General features: G+C 39.4%; 2 protein-coding genes and 1 long non-coding RNA gene across 3 annotated transcripts; all 3 read left to right on the plus strand.

The window, feature by feature from the left end:
- Positions 1-1,296: 1,296 nt before the first annotated feature.
- Positions 1,297-16,111, plus strand: LOC124253937 (vacuolar protein sorting-associated protein 72 homolog). The gene is given in 8 exon segments (XM_046687782.1): positions 1,297-1,402; positions 3,579-3,706; positions 8,428-8,580; positions 9,831-9,951; positions 11,068-11,262; positions 13,825-13,862; positions 13,865-13,989; positions 14,968-16,111. Coding segments are annotated over 7 exon segments (1,056 nt in total). The 5' UTR covers positions 1,297-1,402; positions 3,579-3,595; the 3' UTR covers positions 15,281-16,111.
- Positions 16,112-18,501: 2,390 nt separating this feature from the next.
- Positions 18,502-19,196, plus strand: LOC124253940. Its single transcript, XR_006892349.1, has 2 exons — positions 18,502-18,605; positions 18,865-19,196. It is a non-coding gene; the product is annotated as an uncharacterized LOC124253940 (long non-coding RNA).
- A 406-nt stretch (positions 19,197-19,602) lies between these two features.
- LOC124253929 (BPTI/Kunitz domain-containing protein 4-like) lies at positions 19,603-22,257 on the plus strand. Its single transcript, XM_046687778.1, has 3 exons — positions 19,603-19,729; positions 20,587-20,682; positions 22,059-22,257. Exons 1-3 carry the CDS (start codon positions 19,684-19,686, stop codon positions 22,214-22,216), a joined length of 300 nt encoding a protein of 99 aa, XP_046543734.1. The 5' UTR covers positions 19,603-19,683; the 3' UTR covers positions 22,217-22,257.
- The last annotated feature ends 65 nt before the right edge of the window (positions 22,258-22,322 follow it).

Here is a 22,322-nt window from a genome sequence, read left to right on the forward strand (position 1 = left end):
TGGTATGACGCGGTCGGGGATCGAACCCGCGACCTTCCGCTCTCCGGGCGGAGGCTCTAACCATTACTCCACTGAGGCGTTGCTGGAAATAATAGATTTATTGATACTTGTTACATCTACTCTTAGATCTTTAGGCGTTCGATCTATTCTGATTTCTGCATCGAAGTCGACACGTAGATCTGGAGTTCTACTTTCTCAGTTTTCACACTCACAAATATTTTGAAGTACGAGTTGTTTAGCTGTAAAACTTGTGATCTAAAGTCGATAATCCATTATGGTTTTGGAGGTCGATTCCCAACACTAATTGTGCGCGGCGCGCATACGCACACACACGCACACGCACGCACACACATACACACATACACATGCTTCATATGAATCATAATTGTCCTGTTTTATACCATGAACGTGATCTGTACTCAGAATTCGATAATCCGACATATTCGTTAATCCGACAATTTGATGTGCAGCGGACGATGTCGGATTAGCGAGACTTGACTGTAGCTGGAATAGCGCTCAGTTCAGCGTAAAACTCACTCAATGCAATTGGTAGTTATATCGGCTATACTTTAAAGTATGTTCAATTTCAGTATCCATTATCTATTATGTGTGTATATGTTATATGGTGGTAACCTACAGTTTAAATAGTGAGTTATGTTATGATTGTAGATTATAACTCGCATTTGAGTGAGTTATAATACTGCATAGTTTCTATATCACATTATAAAGTGTGTGAGTGAGTGAGTATGGTTTTATGCCGCTTTTAGCAATATTCCAGCAATATCACGGCTGAGGACACCAGAAATGGGCTTCACACATTGTACCCATGTGGGGAATCGAACCCGGGTCTTCGGCGTGACGAGCGAACGCTTATTAGGCTGCTCCACCGCTCCCACAGAGTTAGGTTAGTATTAAGGTCACGTTTTGACTCACAGTGAGTTGTGTGTTCATTTGTATTAAACATATCGGTGTTAAAGTTGAACACTTTTTATGGATAGACAACTTCTTTACTACTGCAACAAAGAAGTTGTCTATCCATAAAAAGTGTTCCACTTTATCAGTCCAGCTTCTAAATGCCAATTAAGGAAGATATCGGTGTTACCCAAACAAGTTTTGGGGAAAACTTATTGTACATCTCGTGTGTTGGCCATTTTAATAAAAACAAGAAACTGTCTTCGGTTTTCTTGCATGACCTTACGCTCTAGACTCTCCTCAGCTTTGTCCCCGGGGTACGATGCTCGGGACTCTGTTGGAAAACGAGACAAGGGAGATAATCAGCATTACTCTTTGTTTGTGGAGGGAATGAAAGTGTAAACTTCCGGTGGCGGCATTGGTTGTGTTGTGTTGGGTGTGTTGATGATTTGTAGAAATATCTCTTGAATAGAAAGATTGCTGGAGACAGGTGTGTTGCAAGAGCTCGTGTTATTATATGTTGACTGCAGTGTTCCGATCTCAGTGGTTTTGGGGTAGCACAGAGCAGCGATACTAACCCATCACGATGCACCGATGAACCGCACTGCACTGTCTGCAGCTCTCGAGTGGACTGTATCAGGTTGGGGAAACCAACCGATCGGCCTGTGATAGCCCAAACGGGTTATGCAGTTCTGCCCATTTTCTATAATTATGATATTTATCAAATCAATCATAAATGTCCTAAGGTTTTCATTCAAACCCTTTTTTGTGAATGTTCATCACATAATAAAGGAGTTTTGAAATTTCTAATTAAATATAAGTCTATAATATTTTTGACAATTTTAACTAAAAATTAATGACATAGATATTCAGTTTTAGTTTTCAAAAGGAAAATCTATGCAAAATTGTGTTCTTAATTAAACATCTTTTCCTGAAAATGATATAAATGTCAATTTTGTCCAAAAAATTATTTTTTTCAAGCTGAGGACATCTTTAAGCTATTCATTTTTATGATCATATATAACCATTTCGTGCGGAAATTGATAATTTATGAAATAATTAGAAAAATGTTCAAATATAGCCGATCCGCCTATAGCAAAATAGGCAGAACGGCCTATAATACTAATTTATAGGCTTATCGGTAGGTTTCCCCAACCTGTGTATGGGACCGCATCATGTCTCTCGGCTAGTTTTGAGGTTTTAAACTAGAATTTAAGGCCAAAGCTTGCTTGTCAATTTCATTCACTGACTTAAGTCTAACCTCTGCTCTAGACGAGAAGCATTACCTTGATGCACCACTTGTTGCTATCGTCAGTTATTTGAAAAGGAGTAAGGTATATGGTTTCTAATTTAATTGTTATGTGACACAAACAACTGTGTTCTTTGACAAGTTGATAGCCGAGAGCTGCAAAAACAAATTTACAATATGTTCGCCACTTGTTAAATCATAACTGACATATTTTACTCTGAAAATTACAAATACAAGATTGAAATTCAAATTTGCTAACACTTTACTTGCAATTAGAGAGAATTATTAACAGTGCTTGAAGGTATGATCACCATATCTACACCAATTTGATCGTCACACGGTTGTCAATCAATATTAATTGTTGTGATTGTATGAACCACCACTGGCATGGAATACCTTGTGTAGCCATCCTTCATACAGATTACCTCTGCTATTCTCCTCCCCATCAGTGAGAGACGTAACATGTACGAGAGACAGCCTACTGTCTCTTGAACTAAGTGAAGCGCTTGACCCTTATTAAATCAATCACCTTGAAACCAACTCGATTGGAATTTGGATGTGAACACAGCACAGGGTGATTAAAGTTTCCTGTAAAATCCCCACGCATGGTGGTTGCTTGACAGTCGTGAATAAACACAACACTATCGTCATTTGCTCTAACAGGGCTCGATTTAAGAGATGTTAACCTACTTGCACCAGATGCAACTTAAAATAAAAAACCTAGTTGCACCAGCTAAATTCCATTTGCAAAGTGCTTTTATTGCAATATGGATTGAAAGAAATACGCTATTGCATTATTTAGATGTTTTATTAAGAAGTGTACCCATTCAAAAAGTGACTTGCACCTGGTGCAAGTTAGACTAATAACTAGGTTGCACTTTGTAAGATTGTGTTGCACCAGTGCAAGTAACAAAGCACAAGACCGAGCCCTGTCTACAGAGATCACGAGGATGAATCTTGTATTCTGCAAGTTGAAAAGTTAATTATATATTTCTGTCAAACATTAGTTTGTTTAACAAACGATTATAGTTTCAAATCACTATTATTGGTTTGTATTACAAGGGGGAATGCACTTTAAATGAAACAACAAGAACAAGTAGGGTTGGTCTAAGTTCACGCTCATCACGAACCGCACGTGCATTTGTTTCACTATTCCAACTATTGCGCTAACCCCCTTGTAATACAAATGGCGATTTGAATCAATGATTGTTTGTTAAACAACTTTCATCATAAGTTGAATAAAATTCTGAGATTTAAATGTTTATTTGGCAAGTTAAAATTATGAGGATTCGCAATCTTAATTTCACTTAATTTGATTTACTTTTTTGTTTAAAGTGAAATTCATCTGTATATATTTCTTGCAAACAGACTATAGCTGAATGCTTAAAAAATACTTACGAGAAATCTTCATTTTCAGCATTTGTTCAGGTAACAATGGCAGCAACCCGAGAGAAGAGGAGTAATGCTGGTGCAAAAATGGCTCGTCTCCTTGACGATGAGGAGGAAGATGACTTCTATAAGACGACTTACGGGGGTTTCACAGAGGTGAGACTACTCACTTTCCTGCACAGAATCTTTCAGTGCTCTGATACTCACTTGTCACACAATATTCCAGCTTTTGTTACACCAGCCAGTGAATAAATAAGTCTGGACCAAAAATTCAGAGACTTAAGTGATTTGCAGCTCAATGCACAGTAGCAAGAACTTCATCATTTAATTTGAGTATATTACAGAGCAGCACTACGCTGGCTTCATGCCATACAACACAAACAGTATTTGTCAAATACCATGTGCTTGGTATTGTTTAACAAAGGAAGAATGGACATGTGTAGCTGATTACAGCTGAGATTTAACCCTTTTGGTTCTACAGGGAAATGTACCCTTTCTGCAGAGACTAAACACACAGTATACTAAATCAAACTTTCCACAATCATCACCCAAATCATCTCAACTTTATTAGTCCCTGGATGCCAAAAGGATTAATATTTCCCCCAGTTCTCTGTTTCTTGATATAATAATACATGATAATAATGCTGAAATTTATATCCAATCACTAAGTGGATGCTCAAAGTGCTAAATAATATATAATATTATTTAGGCAAAGCACAATTGGTGAAATGACCGCTAAGAATTTCATACTTCGTAAATCTCTCTATGTTTGACACGTGAAGAGTTTGCCATTCTCGGCTTCATTTACTGTATGTTGTAAATGTAAATATCTTATATTTAACTGTTGAACTGAATTTGAAAATTAGCCTATTAGTGATCACTGGTATGTGTTTTTTGGTCAAATTGCCAATGATTATACTGAAACAGTGAAAGCTCAGGTATAACCCTGAAGTTGTTTTGAATGTCTTGGAAGCAGGCAAACGCAAACACTGAAGTGAGCTTTCCATTATAATTCATTATGTTTATATATCTTGTAAATGTGAAAAGTATGTCAATATCTCTGATATCTCACATGTCTGATGTTTGTTCACCCAGTAACCATGGTAACCTAGACAGTATTGGTTGGATTGTTTACCACCTGCTTTTTTCTTCACTTGTTTTATCTGCTCTTGAGTAATCTTTTTAAATGTCCAGTGTGTGAACTGACATGTACAATTTCTAGGGTACCAATATGCAATGACATGAAGGTATGTCGAGTACGAATGCACACATACAGTAGTTGGCCATTAGTGAGTCGTCATTAGTGAAATTAACATGCACCATGAAGGTATGTCGAGTACAAATGCACACATACAGTAGTTGGCCATAAGTGAATCGTCATTAGTGAAATTCCCATCTTAATTAACTCTTGCAAGAATAATTTTCATAAATTTAGTTTTGGTCAAATTGCTTTCAATACTTATCTACCAGCTGGGAAATCATCTCAGCTACATACACATAATTTCCATTCAATTTTCCAATGATTATTAATAAAACTGCAACTATTTAAACAACTTATATTTGACATACCAATCAGGTTTAACATGGCTATCATTCTATGGGATGGTTTAAAATTAAGTTGTACTTATGTTGCTTAATCAGGTGTCATTCGATAGCTAATCCATGGAAAGATGAAAGAAAATTATGTACACGTAGCTGAAGATGATTTCCAAGATGTTTGCAAAATATCAAAATAAAATGACTTCTACTCAATTTATGAAAATTATTCTTGCAACAGTTAAATAACATGTAAGTCTATGGAAATTCCACAAATGATGACTCAGTTATGGCCAACCACTGTATGTCATGCCAACCTACATCTCTCATAATATGGGAAACATTAATAATAATAATAATAATGTGTCCATTTATATAGCGCCAAACACCACACTAGGTATGCTCATAGCGATAACAATCAAGGCACAGCACATTATTACCCCGGATAACCCAAGCTGCCTGTTAGGAGCTAGAAGGTTATAGTCATATGACTTTTTCCACCGGGTATCCATTTTCCTGCTGGGTGAACAGAGACAATTTTGAACAAACTCACTTGCCTAAGGTTAGAACACATGTGTCACATGTGCTTCATTGTGGGGCAGGACTTAAGTCCTAGAAACTCTCAGGAGTCAAGCTGCCAAACACGGTCACCCATCCAAGGACTCTCCGAGCTCGACGCTGCTTAACTTCACCGATTTGTGACCTGAGCTTTGAGCACAGGACCACACACCGCCATTACATTACAATACAAACATTAAGAGAGAAAATTTGATGAGTATATGATGTACATCCTTTCCGCCAGTGCCTCATGTTAACACAATTAAATCGTATGGCATGCACTACCAGCAGCTGTCAAGGGAAATTAACTGAGCACAGAATTTCTCAATTTATTAGCAACAGGAGCAGTGGAAATCGGTCATTCTTGAAATAACGAAGCAGTGATCAAAGATCACGAGAATGATTTCCCAACATCTTCTCAGGGGAAGCCATAGGCGGATCCAGAGGGGGTTGCGCACACACACCCACCCACCCCCCCCTTTTGTCCTGAAAGTTTATTAAATGACCATTGAACTCGGGTGAAAATGAAGTGTGCACCCTCCCTTTTCTCAATAGTGTGCACCCCCCCTTTCTCAAAAAGCTGTATCCGCCCCTGGAAGCTATTTGGCCCCATACAGCTAATGAATTTTACATTTCCCATGTTCAATTACAAATTTCTCATGGTCTCAGAATTTACTTAATAGGCACTTAATAAATAGCTATATGGGGATTTAATGTTCTAGATTTGAACCGCATTACCATCAAAGAAAGGTACTTTATGAATAGTTGTATGGGGTTTCTATAAATTTGAACCACATCTCCATCAAACAAAGGAACTTAATAAATACCTGTATGGGAATTTAATGTTCTAAATTTGAACCACATCACTGTCAAACAAAGGCTCTTAATAAATATCTGTAGGGTGATTTAATGTTCTACTTCTAGATTTGAACTGCATCACCATTCAAAAAAGGCTCTTAGTAAATACCTGTATGGGGATTTAATGTTCTAGATAATATGTTTATTGTGTGTGAAATAGCGGCTGGCTCGTTAACCCGTGGAAATCCAGTTGGGCCAGTAAATCTCAGCAGTCATTGGCCCGACTGGCTCGTGAACTTTCATAGTGTCATTTTGTAAATATGTCACTCTCTCCAACTTTTTGAGTAATAATTATTTTTACATACAGGACTGATTCCTGTGTGACTTACCTAAGTTATTTGAGCCTAAACAAAATATTTCAGAAATTCAGACATGTGTTTTGTTATTTGTATTTGATGGTATTTTACCCTTTTGTAATCTTTGGCTTAGGTTCTACATTCAAATTTCAGGCTTCTGAATTATTTTGTGGGCTAGTAACTTTCAGTCACAGCTAGCCGAATGGTTACCAAAATTTGGAAACTATTTCACATTCTGTATTTATTGTGTTCAAAGGGGCTCATAAGTAGTAACATTCATTGTACCAAATTCCCAGCCAGAAATGTAAAGTTTTAGTTATGGACATACATCTTACATCTTAATGTACAGCACACTACTATGTTATTTCTTGACAGAACCCTTAAACCCCCCTGTAAGGAACCATGGAATTGGTAATTTGTAGGGGTGTCGCGATACGCGAATGTATCGATACATCGATACATGTTTACTGACGATACGATACGCGATACATGCTTGCGTGTATCGATTCCTATTTTAAAACTTTATCGATTCAAATTTTTATGCTATATCCATCTCCGTCAAAGTCTTGATAGTAAAATTATACCAGACCGCTCCGATAAATAGATGTAGCTAGCTTTACTTAAAAAATAGGTTGGAAACTAACAGCTTTTGTGATTGGCTAGACTATTTTGATGGACCAGTCAGCGAACGCGTACGTTGCCGGTAAGGTAATGGTATGAAAAGGCGCGATAATTATGTATCGCGATACGTATCGTATCGTGACCTTAAAATCGTGATACGTATCGTATCGTGAGATTGGTGTATCGTGACACCCCTAGTAATTTGGGTTATCCTGTGGTCCTTTGCACAGAGGTCAGGGCCCCGTTTCACAAAACTTTCGTAAGCCTAAGATCTCGTAACTTTTCTCGTAGCATTTATACTCCCTATGTTACAGTATAGGAGGTACGAATGCTACGAGAAAAGTTACGAGAGCTTTGTGAAACGGGGCCCTTGTCACAAATCAGTTGAAGTTAAGGTATGTTGAGCGGGGGGAGTCTTTGGATGTGTGGCTGTGTTTGGCACTATGGCAGCTTGACTCCGGAGAGTTTCTAGGACTTCAGTGCTCCCCCCACAGCAAAGCACATGTGACACATGTGGTCTCACCTTAGGCAAGTGAATTTGTTCAAAATTGCCTCTGTAACACCCAGCAGAAAGTGGGTACCCGATGGGATATGTCATTTGACTATTAACCTTCAAGCACCTCCTTGACAGCTTGGGTTATCTTGGATAATGATAATCCTGCACTATGAGCATGCTGTCAGTAAATGGACTAATTGTCATTTATTATTATGATTAATTATCTGGATCCCTAGTGTTGTAAAATCCTGACACAAGCAGTGTACCCAGTGAGTGATAGATCACTAAATGAAACTGCATGAAAGAGGCTTAGCAAATATGTATAAATGTGTATTGTAAATGTTATAATTATGGTATGCAATATTACCAAAGACTATTTTTGTTGTGATTAGTTTATCAACATTTTCCGAACATTTTAATAACCATGGTAACATTTCTGAATTTATTTTCCATGGTCTTCATGGCTATTACTCAAACGAGCGTTATGATGAAATGCTTTGTTTTACTCTCAGGAAGTTGAAGACAATGATTACCAGTCTGAGGATTCAGAGTCCGAGGCAACAGATTCTGACATTGACATTGATGAAAATGACGAAGCCCGAAGTGACTTGGAAGATGACGAACCTCTGCGAAAAAAGAGGGGCGTGGATACGAAGGCTTATAAGGTAAAAACTGCATAAAAAGTGAGGCGTGGATATGAAGGCTTATAAGGTAAAAACTGCATAAAAAGTGAGGCGTGGATATGAAGGCTTTTAAGGTAAAAACTCCGTAAAAAGTGAGGCATGGATACGAAGGCTTATAAGGTAAAAACTCTGTAAAAAGTGAGGCATGGATATGAAGGCTTATACGGTAAAAACTCCGTAAAAAGTGAGGCATGGATATGAAGGCTTTTAAGGTAAAAACTCCGTAAAAAGTGAGGCATGGATCCGAAGGCTTCTGAGGTAAGGACAGCGTAAAAAAGGGGCTTGGATATGAAAGTTTTCAGATAAAGAATAGTTCTTGTAATTAAAATCTGAAAACCAGTATCGACTATCCTTGCATTGTTTCACTAGCTGGGTGAATGTTGTTACCTCCCTTTGTTCAGTGACTGAAGTGCATATACACTTAGGCAGTGTCTGTTACTCGACAGCGATGCCTATACAACTATCGTTTACAATGCTGATTGTAGTAGTTTTGTTGGGTTAAGTCCCATGCGGGATTCAAACCCACACCCAGGATCTAATTTATCCGTCTCACCTTAACATGAGTGGAAACCATGGTGACTGAATGAGTTAGACAACTGACTTTGTGTGCTGGCGATTAGGTCCTTCCTCTGAGGAGATGGGTTCAAATCTCGCATGGGACTTAAACCAACAAAGTTGTAGTATCTGTACTAGTGGTGGTCCGATTAATTGAAATAATTGAAGATTGGTCGTAGTGACTAGACGACCAAGCAATCGATCACAATTTCTCATAATCGAACACAACCAATTTTGGAACACTTGTTTTCATTAACAATATTTTTCACATGGTTGGTTTTGTCTGTTACATTTTGTAAGCACTACAAGCTCGTTTCAAGTCATGATTGAATTTATCTTAAAGGCTCCAAGAAATTTATGTTCCTAACATACTAGTCATCCTTTAAAGACGTGAAATTTTGCCAAAAAGCCCCAAAAGAACTATGTTTTTTTCCTTATTTTTATGTGCATTAACAAATTTCATAAATGACCATAACCATTATTGTAATGAACCAATCATCAATTATGAGATTTTAACCAATTACCAACACTAATCTGTGCTTTACTGAGAATGTGTAATCCCAAATATAACATGTTAATATAGCATGACGTTACGTTTGCATAGTTAGCCAATCCAATACAACAGAATCACAGGCAAAATATTTATAACAGCATGAAGAACATTCCTTCCTCTCCAGGAACCAGTGAAGAAGAGGGACACAACGGAGAAGAGGGACACAACGGAGAAGAAGCCAACAGAGAAGAGGAAACACAAAACCAAGTCTGAGATTTCTTCCGTCCAGATCTACTCCTCAAACGGTAGAATTTTCCTCACAGAACTCAGTCAGTGAAGAGGAACACTTTTTATGGACAGACAACATCTTTATTCCAATATATTCAGTGCAGATACTAACAAGAAACGATGATCTTAGCATCCTCGCCAAATCGATTGTGATAAAGAAGTTGTCTATCCATAAAAGCGTTCGCTTTCATCATACCAGCTTCTAAATGCCATTTAAAGAAACTCCGACAGTGTTTGTGGGTTGTAAATAATTGATACACCTTCCCAGAATATTTTTATATCACTGACCATGTAAAAACTTCTGCGTAATTGTGTATTAATTACAATAATGACAACACTCCCATTTGCTGTCTGGGCTGGGTGTAGAGGGGGCGAGGGCCCTGAGCTGATGATGAGCCTTATCAGCCTGACTGTGCCAGGATCACCCTAACCCTCTCTGCTGCTTGATATTTGTTATCTGTAAAACATAATAATAAGGGCAAGTGTGCTCATTGTGGCGTTCAGCTATATTCCAGCTATGTTATGGCGGTCTATGAATGATTTAGCCTGGACCAGACAATCCGGTGATAAACAGCACGAGTATCGATCAATGTAACTGTGATACGAGGAAGTGTAATTCTAAACATAGCATACTGAAGGTGCAGTGGTTGAGTGGGATCAGTTGCTGACTTTGTGTGCTGGCGATTAGATGCTTCATTCTGAGAGTGTGGCTTTGAATCCTTGATGGTACTAAACCCAAGTACTTCAATCTATGCTTTACCCAGGAGGACTGACTGACCGACTGAATATGGGTTTACGCCGCTTTTAGCAATATTCCAGCAATGTCACGGTCGGCGACACCAGAAATGGGCTTCACACATTATACCCATATGGAGAATCCAACCCTGGTCTTCGGCATGACGAGCAAGCGCTTTAACCACTAGGCTACCCCACCGCCCCTTATCCAGGAGGAACCTCAGAAATATTTTAAGATGCTTTTCAACATAAATGTAACATAATAGCTAGTTAGGTAATAGGTAACGACTAAGGTTTTACCTCCAGACCCTTGTGAACTGGACCTGTCAAAGTTTGACACAACAGTGTTACGCTATAGTTGAAATACTCATGAAACCACTGGCCTGTGTGTATTGTAGAGAGGAAATCGCTGCGCCATTCGACAGCTGTGAAGTCCCAGGCGACCGCCAAGCGTGAGCAGGAGCGAGAACAGAAGAACAAGATGATGAAGGAGATTGCGGCCAAGAAGAATGTGACGTCCGTCAGACGACTCACGCAGGACGAACTTCTGGCTGAAGCTAAGATCACAGAACAGTTGAATCTCAAGAGTCTGGGTGAGTTGTGCTTAGCATAGTCAGTTGTGCTTAGCATAGTCAGTTTTGCTTAGCATAGTCAGTTGTGCTTAGCATAGTCAGTTGTGCTTAGCATAGCCAGTTGTGCTTAGCATAGTCAGTTGTGCTTAGCATAGTCAGTTGTGCTTGACAGAATCTGTTGGTGTTTATTCTCGTACTGTCTATATTTTCGCGGTGTGTGACAATGGCCTTGGACTAATCCAGTCTTGAATTTGATAAATCGTGATGTAGGGAAACAATGCCAGAAAGTACACCGGGACAGTAAACGTGAACATCATCCATTCAGTAGCTGCCAACCCAAGCATCTGCTGCTTTAAACTTCAGAAACACCTGGAATCTGTCTCACTGCTAAACGTGTCTAGACATAAACACTGCACATAGGACTGTAGGCATTCTGAGCTGGTTTGATGTGGCACTGCATTTTGTGAGTGAGTGCCTAATCTTCTTCTTTCATCAACAAACTAAGTTAAGTTCAAGTGCCTAGAACCAGCATGTATGGTGTGGTAGTTGGGGGTTGGGGGGTGTTTTTTAATTTATCTATGTAATCTTTCTTTGACAATTTAACAGACTCATGAAGGACTAAAGATTGCTTGTTTCTAGGGCTTCAACGAGTCCATTTTTTTGGACTCGAGTACTTGAGGGGTGAGACTCGACTCGGACCCGAGTACTCGAAATTCATACCTTTCAAGCAAACGATAGCGTAAATTGCATGACCTGTTCCGATCACACAAGTGAACACTTACTTCTTTCCGACTTCATATCGTCATGTGACTAACATTTCCTATTGGTCAGAATCAGTATTTGGATGTTTACTTGACAAATGTTTTTTTCTTCGTACTTCTTGTACTGCCTGCAAAACGCAGTGATATACCGCACAGGCGGCATTTGGTTATTTTGCTCTTTTCACTATCCAGATCAAGATACGCCCATAAATTTTATTTTTTACCTTTCTCTATGTCTATCAATTGTCAAGATAGTTGCCTAATCATTTTAAGAAGTGAAATCTAAAACGATGTATAATATTTACTCTCATCTGCAGACTTGTAACAACTAATACCATACAGCCACACCGTGTGAGGAGTAAACTATTTAATCTAGGTGTTGATGAAAACATTATCAGATGGCTTAAAGAATTCAGGGTACATAGAACTCAGTATGTCAGTGTCAATGGCTATCAATCTTCTTTTCTCTCAACCTCTACTGGAGTTCCACATGGCTGTGTTCCTTCATCCGTACTCTTCGTTTTGTATACCAATGACTGTTACTTGTCATTAAATGATGTGTTTTCTGTGAAATTCGCAGATGACGCCACTGTTACTGGCCTAATTTCTGATTCTGAACATTATTATCGTCAAGGCATTGACAAAACAGTAATGACAGTTTTTTATCAAACCTTTATTCAAAGTGTGTTGACCTACAATTTTCTATGTTGGTATGGGGATCTGTCTCATCGCAACAAAAACAAACATTTCAAAATTGTTAATACTGCTTGCAAAATTTCTGGAGTGTCTTTCGAGTATATTCCCTTTATCTATGAGCGCCAGATTGTCAAAAAGGCAGCTAAAATGAGATTTGATAGTTGATATATTTGATCTCACCATTTTGAACTACTTCCCTTCTGGACGCTGCTGTAGGTTACCTTCCCTCAAAACAAACAGAGCTCGATAGTCTTTCATACCATCAAGTATTCGTGAATGCAACAAATATTTTGAATCACCATCATATGATTAGAACTAGAATTATTCAGCCTCTTTACCTATGTGGTTAATTGAATTATATCATGTCAGTTTTTTTTGTAAATAACATTCGTTTTGAGCATGTAATTATTGTGTATATTTTTGTGAACTGTGTATATATTCATTTTGAGACAGTTTGGATGTATAAGAATTTCCTCCGGGATAATAAAGTTACATTTTATCTTAATATTAGACGTTAACGGTCGCTCGTGCTTAGCACATGACAGACAGTCTGTCAACGTCAAATAATTCGAGTTATCTCCCCTTTTCGAGTCCTCGAGTCCTTGAAAATGGACTCGAGTCCAGCTGAACCCGACTCGTCCTCGAGTGCTCGAGTACCCGTGGAAGCCCTACTTGTTTCTAGAATTTGCTGGTCAAAATAATTACTGAAATATGTGAATTTGTGGCGTTTCCCGAAGCTGTTTTCAGGTGTGATGGAAACGTTTGGGGAAAAAGTATGTGACAAGTCTGATGGATTACCTCTAACACGAGTATTGGTTTTGTTTCCCGCCATGATTGCCCTTTCTCAATCTTGAAGGAAAGTTGCCCATTGCTGCTCACTGTCCATCCATCTTTATCCAGGGTACTATGTCTCCAGTCTATCGTGTTAACTACCATGGAAAGTTGCCCATTGCTGCTCACTGTCCATCCATCTTTATCCAGGGTACTATGTCTCCAGTCTATCGTGTTAACTACCATGGAAAGTTGCCCATTGCTGCTCACTGTCCATCCATCTTTATCCAGGGTACTATGTCTCCAATCTATCATGACATAAACATTGCTTCAGAATCACCTGTTATGTTGTCAGAAACGTACGAACGTCTGGAATCTGAGAAGAAGAAAGTGAGCGGGTAACAAAGCAGGCGTACCGAGGTCCGATCATCAGATACCAGTCTCTTGCAATGCCTGTTGTGGAGGAGATCGTCACGGAGCCAGACGTCAACGTGGATGACGACAGGTTGGATATTCAGAGGTTACATAGATCGTCATGGTCACAGCTCCTTTTGTTTAAATGTTTTGCCGTAATATGAGATTATTGTAAAAGGCATGGCACTCTTGGCCGATCAAGTTCATGTCTCCTTTTGTTAAAATGTTTGGCCATGATCTGATGTAATTGTGCAAAAGGCCTGTGTCATTCAGTGCCACTTACAGTGGCTACGTGGCCTGAAATGTTGTGTCGATTGACATATTTTCAGAAACCCATGATACCTTGGAGTATCTCCAGGCTCTCAAACGAAGGTGACATGCTGTGATGTAACAACGATACTGTTTAAATCAGCATTTCGCCAAACTTAAAACACTCCAACATTGCCAGTGATTTCTGACAATCTGTGCCCAAAACAAATGCGTCAACAATTTCATCACTTTTTAGCCATTTGTGATGACTACAAATTTTTAGTGTTATCCAGAATTGGATTTTTCAAGACTAATGTATTGAACCTGTGGCTAAAATCGCAAACTGGTGTGAGATTTTCATTAAGAAATACGATATTCATAAGACTTCTCCAGACAAGGGGAAGGATTATGAGTTGTCCCCCTTTGCTTATTCAAGCATCTGCTGATCAAAGATTTAATTCCCTATTTTTTCTGTTAATGATTCTCGATTTATCAGTATGCTTTTGCGAAAATGGTACTACATCACATTGTCTTTGGGTTTTCCGTCCTCATGAAATACCTGAAATACTGCTCACTGTAACTATTCTGTCTTCAGTTCCGATGAAATACCTGAAATACTGCTCACTGTAACGATTCTGTCTTCAGTTCCGATGAAATACCTGAAATACTGCTCACTGTAACGATTCTGTCTTCAGTTCCGATGAAATACCTGAAATACTGCTCACTGTAACGATTCTGTCTTCAGTTCCGATGAAATACCTGAAATACTGCTCACTGTAACGATTCTGTCTTCAGTTCCGATGCCCACAGGAAGGTGGATGTTGTGAGGACACAGGAAGGTGGATGTTGTGAGGACGGGGGAACGATGTGAACGGACATTTATTACCTTCACAGATGAAGGCACATACAAGGATGTGTTCCCCCAGAAGAGGCCACGCCCACCTGCCAAACAACTCTGTCCAATCACACGCCAACCTGCAAAGTATTTTGATCCTATCACACAAACCCCCTACTCCACACTTCAAGCTTTCCGGTGTTTACGAGATGCTTATTCACAGCAGTTAGAGGGACAGAGAGCTCTTCAGCAGAAGAAGAGAGAAAAGACCCCTGTTCCGTCAACATCACAGACAGTGACTGTGTCTTCATAGCTGTGTGCGTAAGAGGCGACAGGTGGGATCAGGTGGACAGACTCGCTGACTTGGTGGAAACATGTTATTGTATCCCAGTTGCGTAGATTGATGCTGGTGGCGTTGATCACTGGATTGTCTGGTCCAGACTTGAGTATTTGCAGACTGCTGCCATATAGCTGCATTATTGCTGAGTGCAGCGGTAAGCAACGAAACCAACTAACCAGTTTACTGCATTTTCTAAATGTAAATAGCGAAGTTTTACCCGTAGAACTAAATTTCAAAGTGGCCTAATGAGTGAGGCATTTAACAACAAACAAACAAACGCTGGTACTCAGACACAAGGGTATGAATGCCAAGTATTGCAACTTTCTATATTATGGATATTGGCAATCCGACAAGCCTGAGAAAGTTAGGGGAGACCAGGCTAAGTACACTGGACACATTGCTAGTCTGTGACATGAATTACGTGTATGCAATGCATTTAATGACCTGCATTATAAGATGTGTGTATACAAAATATTTTTCCAAACAAGTGTTTTTCAACTAGAAGTTGTAATGACCTTGTAAATGTTACAGGACCAGGAAGGGCAGTAGGGTAGTGGTTAAAGCGTTTGCTCATCATCCTGAAAACCTGGGTTGATTCCTCACATGGGTACAGTGTGTGAAGCCCATTTCTGGTGCTTCCCTCTGCCATATGTAAAGACTTCCCACGGGGTCAGTGTTTCCACACCAAACATGTTGTCATTGGGCATGAATCTTCCATTAGGTGAGTCCTAACTTTGTGATTTGATGAATGGATTTCATATATACAATGACAACAGATTGTAAATAAAGTATGTTCTTTTGCTAAATATGATTGTTGCGTGTTCTGGGTGTGATATTCTGCAATGAATGTGTGTTTACGTTTATAAAGTTTAACTGAAACTGGAGATGCTCCAATCACATGACAATGTGCGATGCTCTCCAAGCAGCCAATCACACATATGCAGGTCAGACAGCCATGGTATTCTCAAAGCGTGGGCAATACAGTAAGCTACATCTAAGGAACTCGGTAATAACAAACTGACTCAAATAGACGACTTGTTTCGCTCTTGGCAACATGTATACTAGTATTTCAGATGAAATGCACATAATGAACTACTGTTACAACAATAAGCTGGCATGCCAAACACCCGGTTCGATTGTCCACATGGGCTGCAATGTCTGAAGCCCATGTCTGCTGTCCCCTGCCGGAATATTGCTAAAGGTGGTGTAAAACCATACTCACTCACTCACTACAACAATAAGTGGTCGCTTTCAGTTCGTTATTATCAAAGTTATTATATTCGAATTCTAAAACAAATATTCACAAAATGACATGACTGTCCCATTTCCATCCATCATTTCCACCCAAAAAAATGTAAAGTGTAAACTAAAACGAAAAAACAGCTTATCCAATTGGTGAACTTCTTTGGAAAGATATTTATCTGCTCCTTCAAATGTCATAATTCATTCTCGGGGCTATCAGAAAAGCATGTGTGTTAAAAGTACAGATGTGACAAGCATACATAGTTTCACACGTGCTAGAGATATACACAGTATCACAGTTGTCACACAACAGAGTAGTTTACCCAGCATCACACGTGCTGGATGTTTGCCCAGTATTTCACGTACTTTACTATCCCAAAACAGAAACGCATAGGCCAGAAATCTGTTGCAAAAATGTTGTATTTTCAAACATGTATAACTCCTCCACAAATAGACTTTAGTGCATGAACTTTTACATCAGTTTAGAAGAAGGAAATGTCTATACAACCACGTGGATAATTTTAGATAACGGAGACGTTGAGCGCGATGGTGACAACGTAGCACGGTCCTGACATCGGGTCTCCTTGCTCTCAGACCAATCTCTCTCAACCTGTTCCGTACAGTTTGACCGGATATCCTCCGAAGTCCAGGCCCCCTGGCTGCTGTGGTCTCACCCGTGGCAGTACGATTACGCAAATGTAGTACCTGGCTATACAAATCTTGGGCTGCAGTGGTGACTCGATGTCTGCCTGTAGGTAAACGGTCATTTGTTATACCTGTTTGGTTGTAACGAGCTGCAAGCCGTGATATCGTGCTCAGACTAACATTCAGACGCCTGGCAACAGAAGATTGGTAATCTCCAGCATGCATTCTTTCAATGGCGATGTTCCTTTTCGCAGCATCAAGACTTTGCGTAGTGATTTGACATTGAAACTCCTTCAAAACAAATGCCGATTTCCGAAAGCCGATTTTTTACTTGTGCAATTGTGTAAAATCATGTTATCAACACTTCTGTTACATATTGACAATTGTTTTTAAAAGTACAAAATGCCCATGCGTTTCTTTTCTTTTTTGGATAGTATAGATGTGTGCACCATAAGACACATATAAGAAGTATAAACTGTGTCACACATGTGAGAAGAAGAAATTGTATGACACATGTGAAGTATAAACTGTGTCACATGTGAGAAGAAAAAATTGTATGACACATGTAAGAAGTATGAACTGTGTCACACATGTGAGAAGAAGAAATTGTATGACACATGTAAGAAGTATAGACAGTGTCACATGTGAGAAGAAGAAATTGTATGACACATGTAAGAAGTATAGACAGTGTCACATGTGAGAAGAAGAAATTGTATGACACATGTAAGAAGTATAGACAGTGTCAGACGAGAGAAGAAGAAATTGTATGACACATGTAAGAAGTATAAACTGTGTCACATGTGAGAAGAAGAAATTGTATGACACATGTAAAAAGAATGAACTGTGTCACACATGTGAGAAGAAGAAAGTGTATGACACATGTAAGAAGTATAGACAGTGTCACATGTGAGAAGAAGTGTATGACACATGTAAGAAGTATAAGACAGTGTCATGACACATGTATGACACATGTAAGAAGTATAGACAGTGTCACATGTGAGAAGAAGAAAGACACATGTATGACACATGTAAGAAGTATAGACAGTATGACACATGTGAGTGAGAAGAAGTATGACACATGTAAGAAGTATAGACAGTGTCACATGTGAGAAGAAGAAATTGTATGACACATGTAAGAAGTATAGACAGTGTCACATGTGAGAAGAAGAAATTGTATGACACATGTAAGAAGTATAAACTGTGTCACATGTGAGAAGAAGAAATTGTATGACATGTAAGAAGTATAACTGTGTCACACATGTGAGAAGAAGAAAAAAGAAGATGAACATGTAAGAAGTATAGACAGTGTCACATGTGAGAAGAAGAAATTGTATGACACATGTAAGAAGTATAGACAGTGTCACATGTGAGAAGAAGAAATTGTATGACACATGTAAGAAGTATAAACTGTGTCACATGTGAGAAGAAGAAATTGTATGACACATGTAAGAAGTATAGACAGTGTCACATGTGAGAAGAAGAAATTGTATGACACATGTAAGAAGTATAAACTGTGTCACATGTGAGAAGAAGAAATTGTATGACACATGTAAGAAGTATGGACTGTGTCACATGTGAGAAGAAGAAATTGTATGACACATGTAAGAAGTATAAACTGTGTCACATGTGAGAAGAAGAAATTATATGACACATGTAAGAAGTATAAACAGTGTCACATGTGAGAAGAAGAAATTGTATGACGTTTGAAAAAAGTATAAACTGTGTCACACATGTAAGACGCATTCAGTGATCGATGATTCGATGATATACTCTACCATATTCATTTCCAATGAACATATTGTAAGATGATTGTTCAGTTTGATCAAGACTGAATAACATGTATAATATTATTTTGTGACTGTGAAAGTGTGAATGTTAAATCTATACTGCTGAAGGGATGTGTTGGATAGATAAAGGTCCATAAATATTTCTTTGACACATTATGTACTAAGTAGAAGATAATGTTACAGGCAGGATTTCAATAAAAGCGTATTCTAAAACATGTACGTTTCGGTCTTATCTACCTTGTCAGGGATTGTCGTGAGAGCGGCACCTGATGCCGTGGAGCACTACAGGGCTGGGCAAAAATAACCTGTCCTCGCAAAGCTGTTCAGGCCAATGAAGCCTTCGCGGCTAGGAATCTAGAAATCCTTTCTGATGAGAGAACATCAATGATGAATGTTTATAATTATGAAATTATACCTTGGAAAGAAATATTCTGGGAGGTTTGTGAAGAAGTAACTTGTTCAAACTAGTTAAACATCAGAATTCGCTTGAACCAAGTCCGGTAACACGAACCTGCTCCCACGATCCCAGAAGAAGAAGACAATCATATGGAAAAACTACGAAGTATAAGTGTGACAACCGATTTTAGTAATCATGTTGGTGAAATAAGTGTAACGAGTTTGTGTGCTAAGCTGTAGTTGCGGTAGTTCTATATCTCGGACACATCACAGCGACCAGTAGTCTAACTCTGACATCGGAGAACCATGAAGGTCGTTGTATGTCTCCTCCTAGCTGTCGCCGCGGTCTCTGGTAAGTAATGCAAGTGTAGTGGGGTAAGATGAGGTGGGTGAGTGAGTGAGTTTAGTTTTACGTTGCTTTTACCAATATTCCAGCAATATCACGGCGGGGGGACACCAGAAATGGCCTTCACACATTGTACCCATGTTGGGAATAGAACCCGGGTCTTCGGGATGAACGAACGCTTTAACCACTAGGCTACCCCACCGCCCCGGTAAGATGAGGGCGGGATGGGTTGAGTTGAGGGTTTTTTTGGTTGGGGGGAAGTGAGATGGACCGGGGTGAAAATGGAAAAAGGCGAAAATAGGGAATGAGGAGAAGGACTTGGTAGAGATGGAGATACATTACATGGTAGGGGGGAGAATGGTGGCTTTGGTTTGTTTGTTCGACGTTATTTATTGTTTTTTTTTTTCGTTTTGTTTTGTTTTGCTTTGTTTTTTTTTTGCTTTTTTTTTGGGGGATGATGAAGTTTTGGGTAATTGAGGCAGAGAAAGGTGGGGAAACGGTAAATACCGAAAGGCGAGTATTGTGGGACAACGAGATTGGGAGAAGACGAAGGAGAAAATGAGGCAAAAAAGGTTTCACGGCTCAGTATAAGATGCTTGTAGGTGAGGTTGCGGATCATGTATCGCATTTGCAAATACAGCTACCAGACGAGTAAATCGAAGAGTGTGCGTGAGCAGGGGTGTGCGGGTGGGTGTGCGCGCGCGCGTGTGTGTGTGTCCGTCTCTGTGTGCATTTACACACAACGTCGGAGTCCATGTTCTGACGGAAACCCCTCTTCCTTCTTCCCCAAATAGTGACAAATGGTAGAGGTCTTACACACAGCGTTGAAATCTACTTTTGTTTCGTTTTTCTGTCAATTCCAGCCGCACCAAGTGAGATCTGTGGACCTGTTTGCATGATCTACTGTCCTTTTGGCAACGTCCTCGACAGCAGCGGCTGCCCCACCTGCAAGTGTAACTGTGAGTACAGTGAAGCCTCGTTAATCCGGACGGTTGCGTTTCTCAGTAAATTCGTCCGGATTGCGAATAGTCCGGACTACTGAATCAAGACCCAAGTTGCTTCCCTAAGAATTACAAAAACGACACGAATCTGCATAAAACAAACAAGCATTTAATGTAAAGCTCAATTCATCACATCAATAATTTTACCGAGTGACGTCCGCATGTTGATCCGACGTGTATATGACTGTGAGGGACGGTGGGGTAGTCTAGTGGTCAAAGCCTTTGCTCGTTACGCTAAAGACACTGGTTCGATTCCCCGTATGGGTACAATGTGTGAAGCCCCTTATTGGTGTCCCCCCGCCGTGATAATGCTGGAATATCGCTAAAGGCGGCGTAAAACTACACTCACCACTTGCCATACAGCTGGAATATTGCTGAGTGCGGCGTAAAACAGCAAGCAAACAAATAACATGTAATAAAAATATAGAGTCAGAGGTGAGTTAAAGACATTCATAATTCATTGAAGCTGGAACAAGCTGTACCTACTATGGGTATCAGAAAACGGTTGATTAAGTATATTGACAAATTATCAAAAATAATGATTTCTGGAAACAAATACATGTATTGCCTTACTTCTACAAAACAGCCTTAATTTATTTGAATTTTATTGACATTATACAGTTATTGATGCCTGAAAATAACAAATTATCATTAATATATTAAAGTACTCGTTAGCTACCGATAATGGTTCAACAGCACTTCCTATTAAGTGGCCGGTATAAAATGGTAAGTAGTTATAAAAGAAAAACTTAAAACGAATAGTAATTTGCTGAAAATTCAAAACGATTGCGAAATCTGATAGAGCTGAAAGGATGAATAATTCAGATGTTGAACTGCTTATATCGGGAAAACTGGGGAGTTATCGTACATTTGCTTATTACACGAGTAAGTGTGTCAAACGAGTGCGAAATTTTGTATTGTCCGAGCGACATAATACATTATTTTGCACGGGCTTCTTATACGTCGTAATGACACACTTGCTGTAATAATTTCTTTATCATCCATTTTATTCATGTACATTTGTGCAGTAAAACACGGTAAGCAGCTGTGACGGCCCTCTTCATTGACGTCACGTTCAATTGTTTAATGACGTCATAGACGACGAAATACAGAAACAATGGTTGCTAGGCAAAACTGAAATGTGCACATATAATATATATGACACTGGTAATGTTTCACCATATGGGTAGTAAATCTTGAATACTGCAGAGTGTTGTCTCACACAAACACACACACAGGGGGTGCTACAATGATGATTGCATGTTTTGATGATGACGACGACGATGTGGTGGTGTGGTGATTTTTATGATGATGATGATGACATCTACTTCCAGGGCCTGAACCCTCTGACGCCCCCGAGCCTGCAAAGAAGGCCATCTGCTTCAACCCCCAGATGGCATTGTGCGATCTGTATTGCCCAACAGGGAGGATGGCTCACGATTCCCAGGGATGCCCCATCTGCAGGTGTGAAACCAACACCATCCTGCCATAGGCCATCAACTACGACTTCAAATAAATCATTCCAACATAAAAGGCTCTTCTTGCTGGTTTTGATTGCGCAGAAAAATAAGAACAGTACTCAAGGGCAAAAGAAACGC

Source organism: Haliotis rubra, unplaced genomic scaffold (genome assembly GCF_003918875.1).
Source record: "Haliotis rubra isolate DU_JTF1 unplaced genomic scaffold, ASM391887v1 Scf559, whole genome shotgun sequence".
Lineage (NCBI taxonomy): Eukaryota > Metazoa > Mollusca > Gastropoda > Lepetellida > Haliotidae > Haliotis > Haliotis rubra.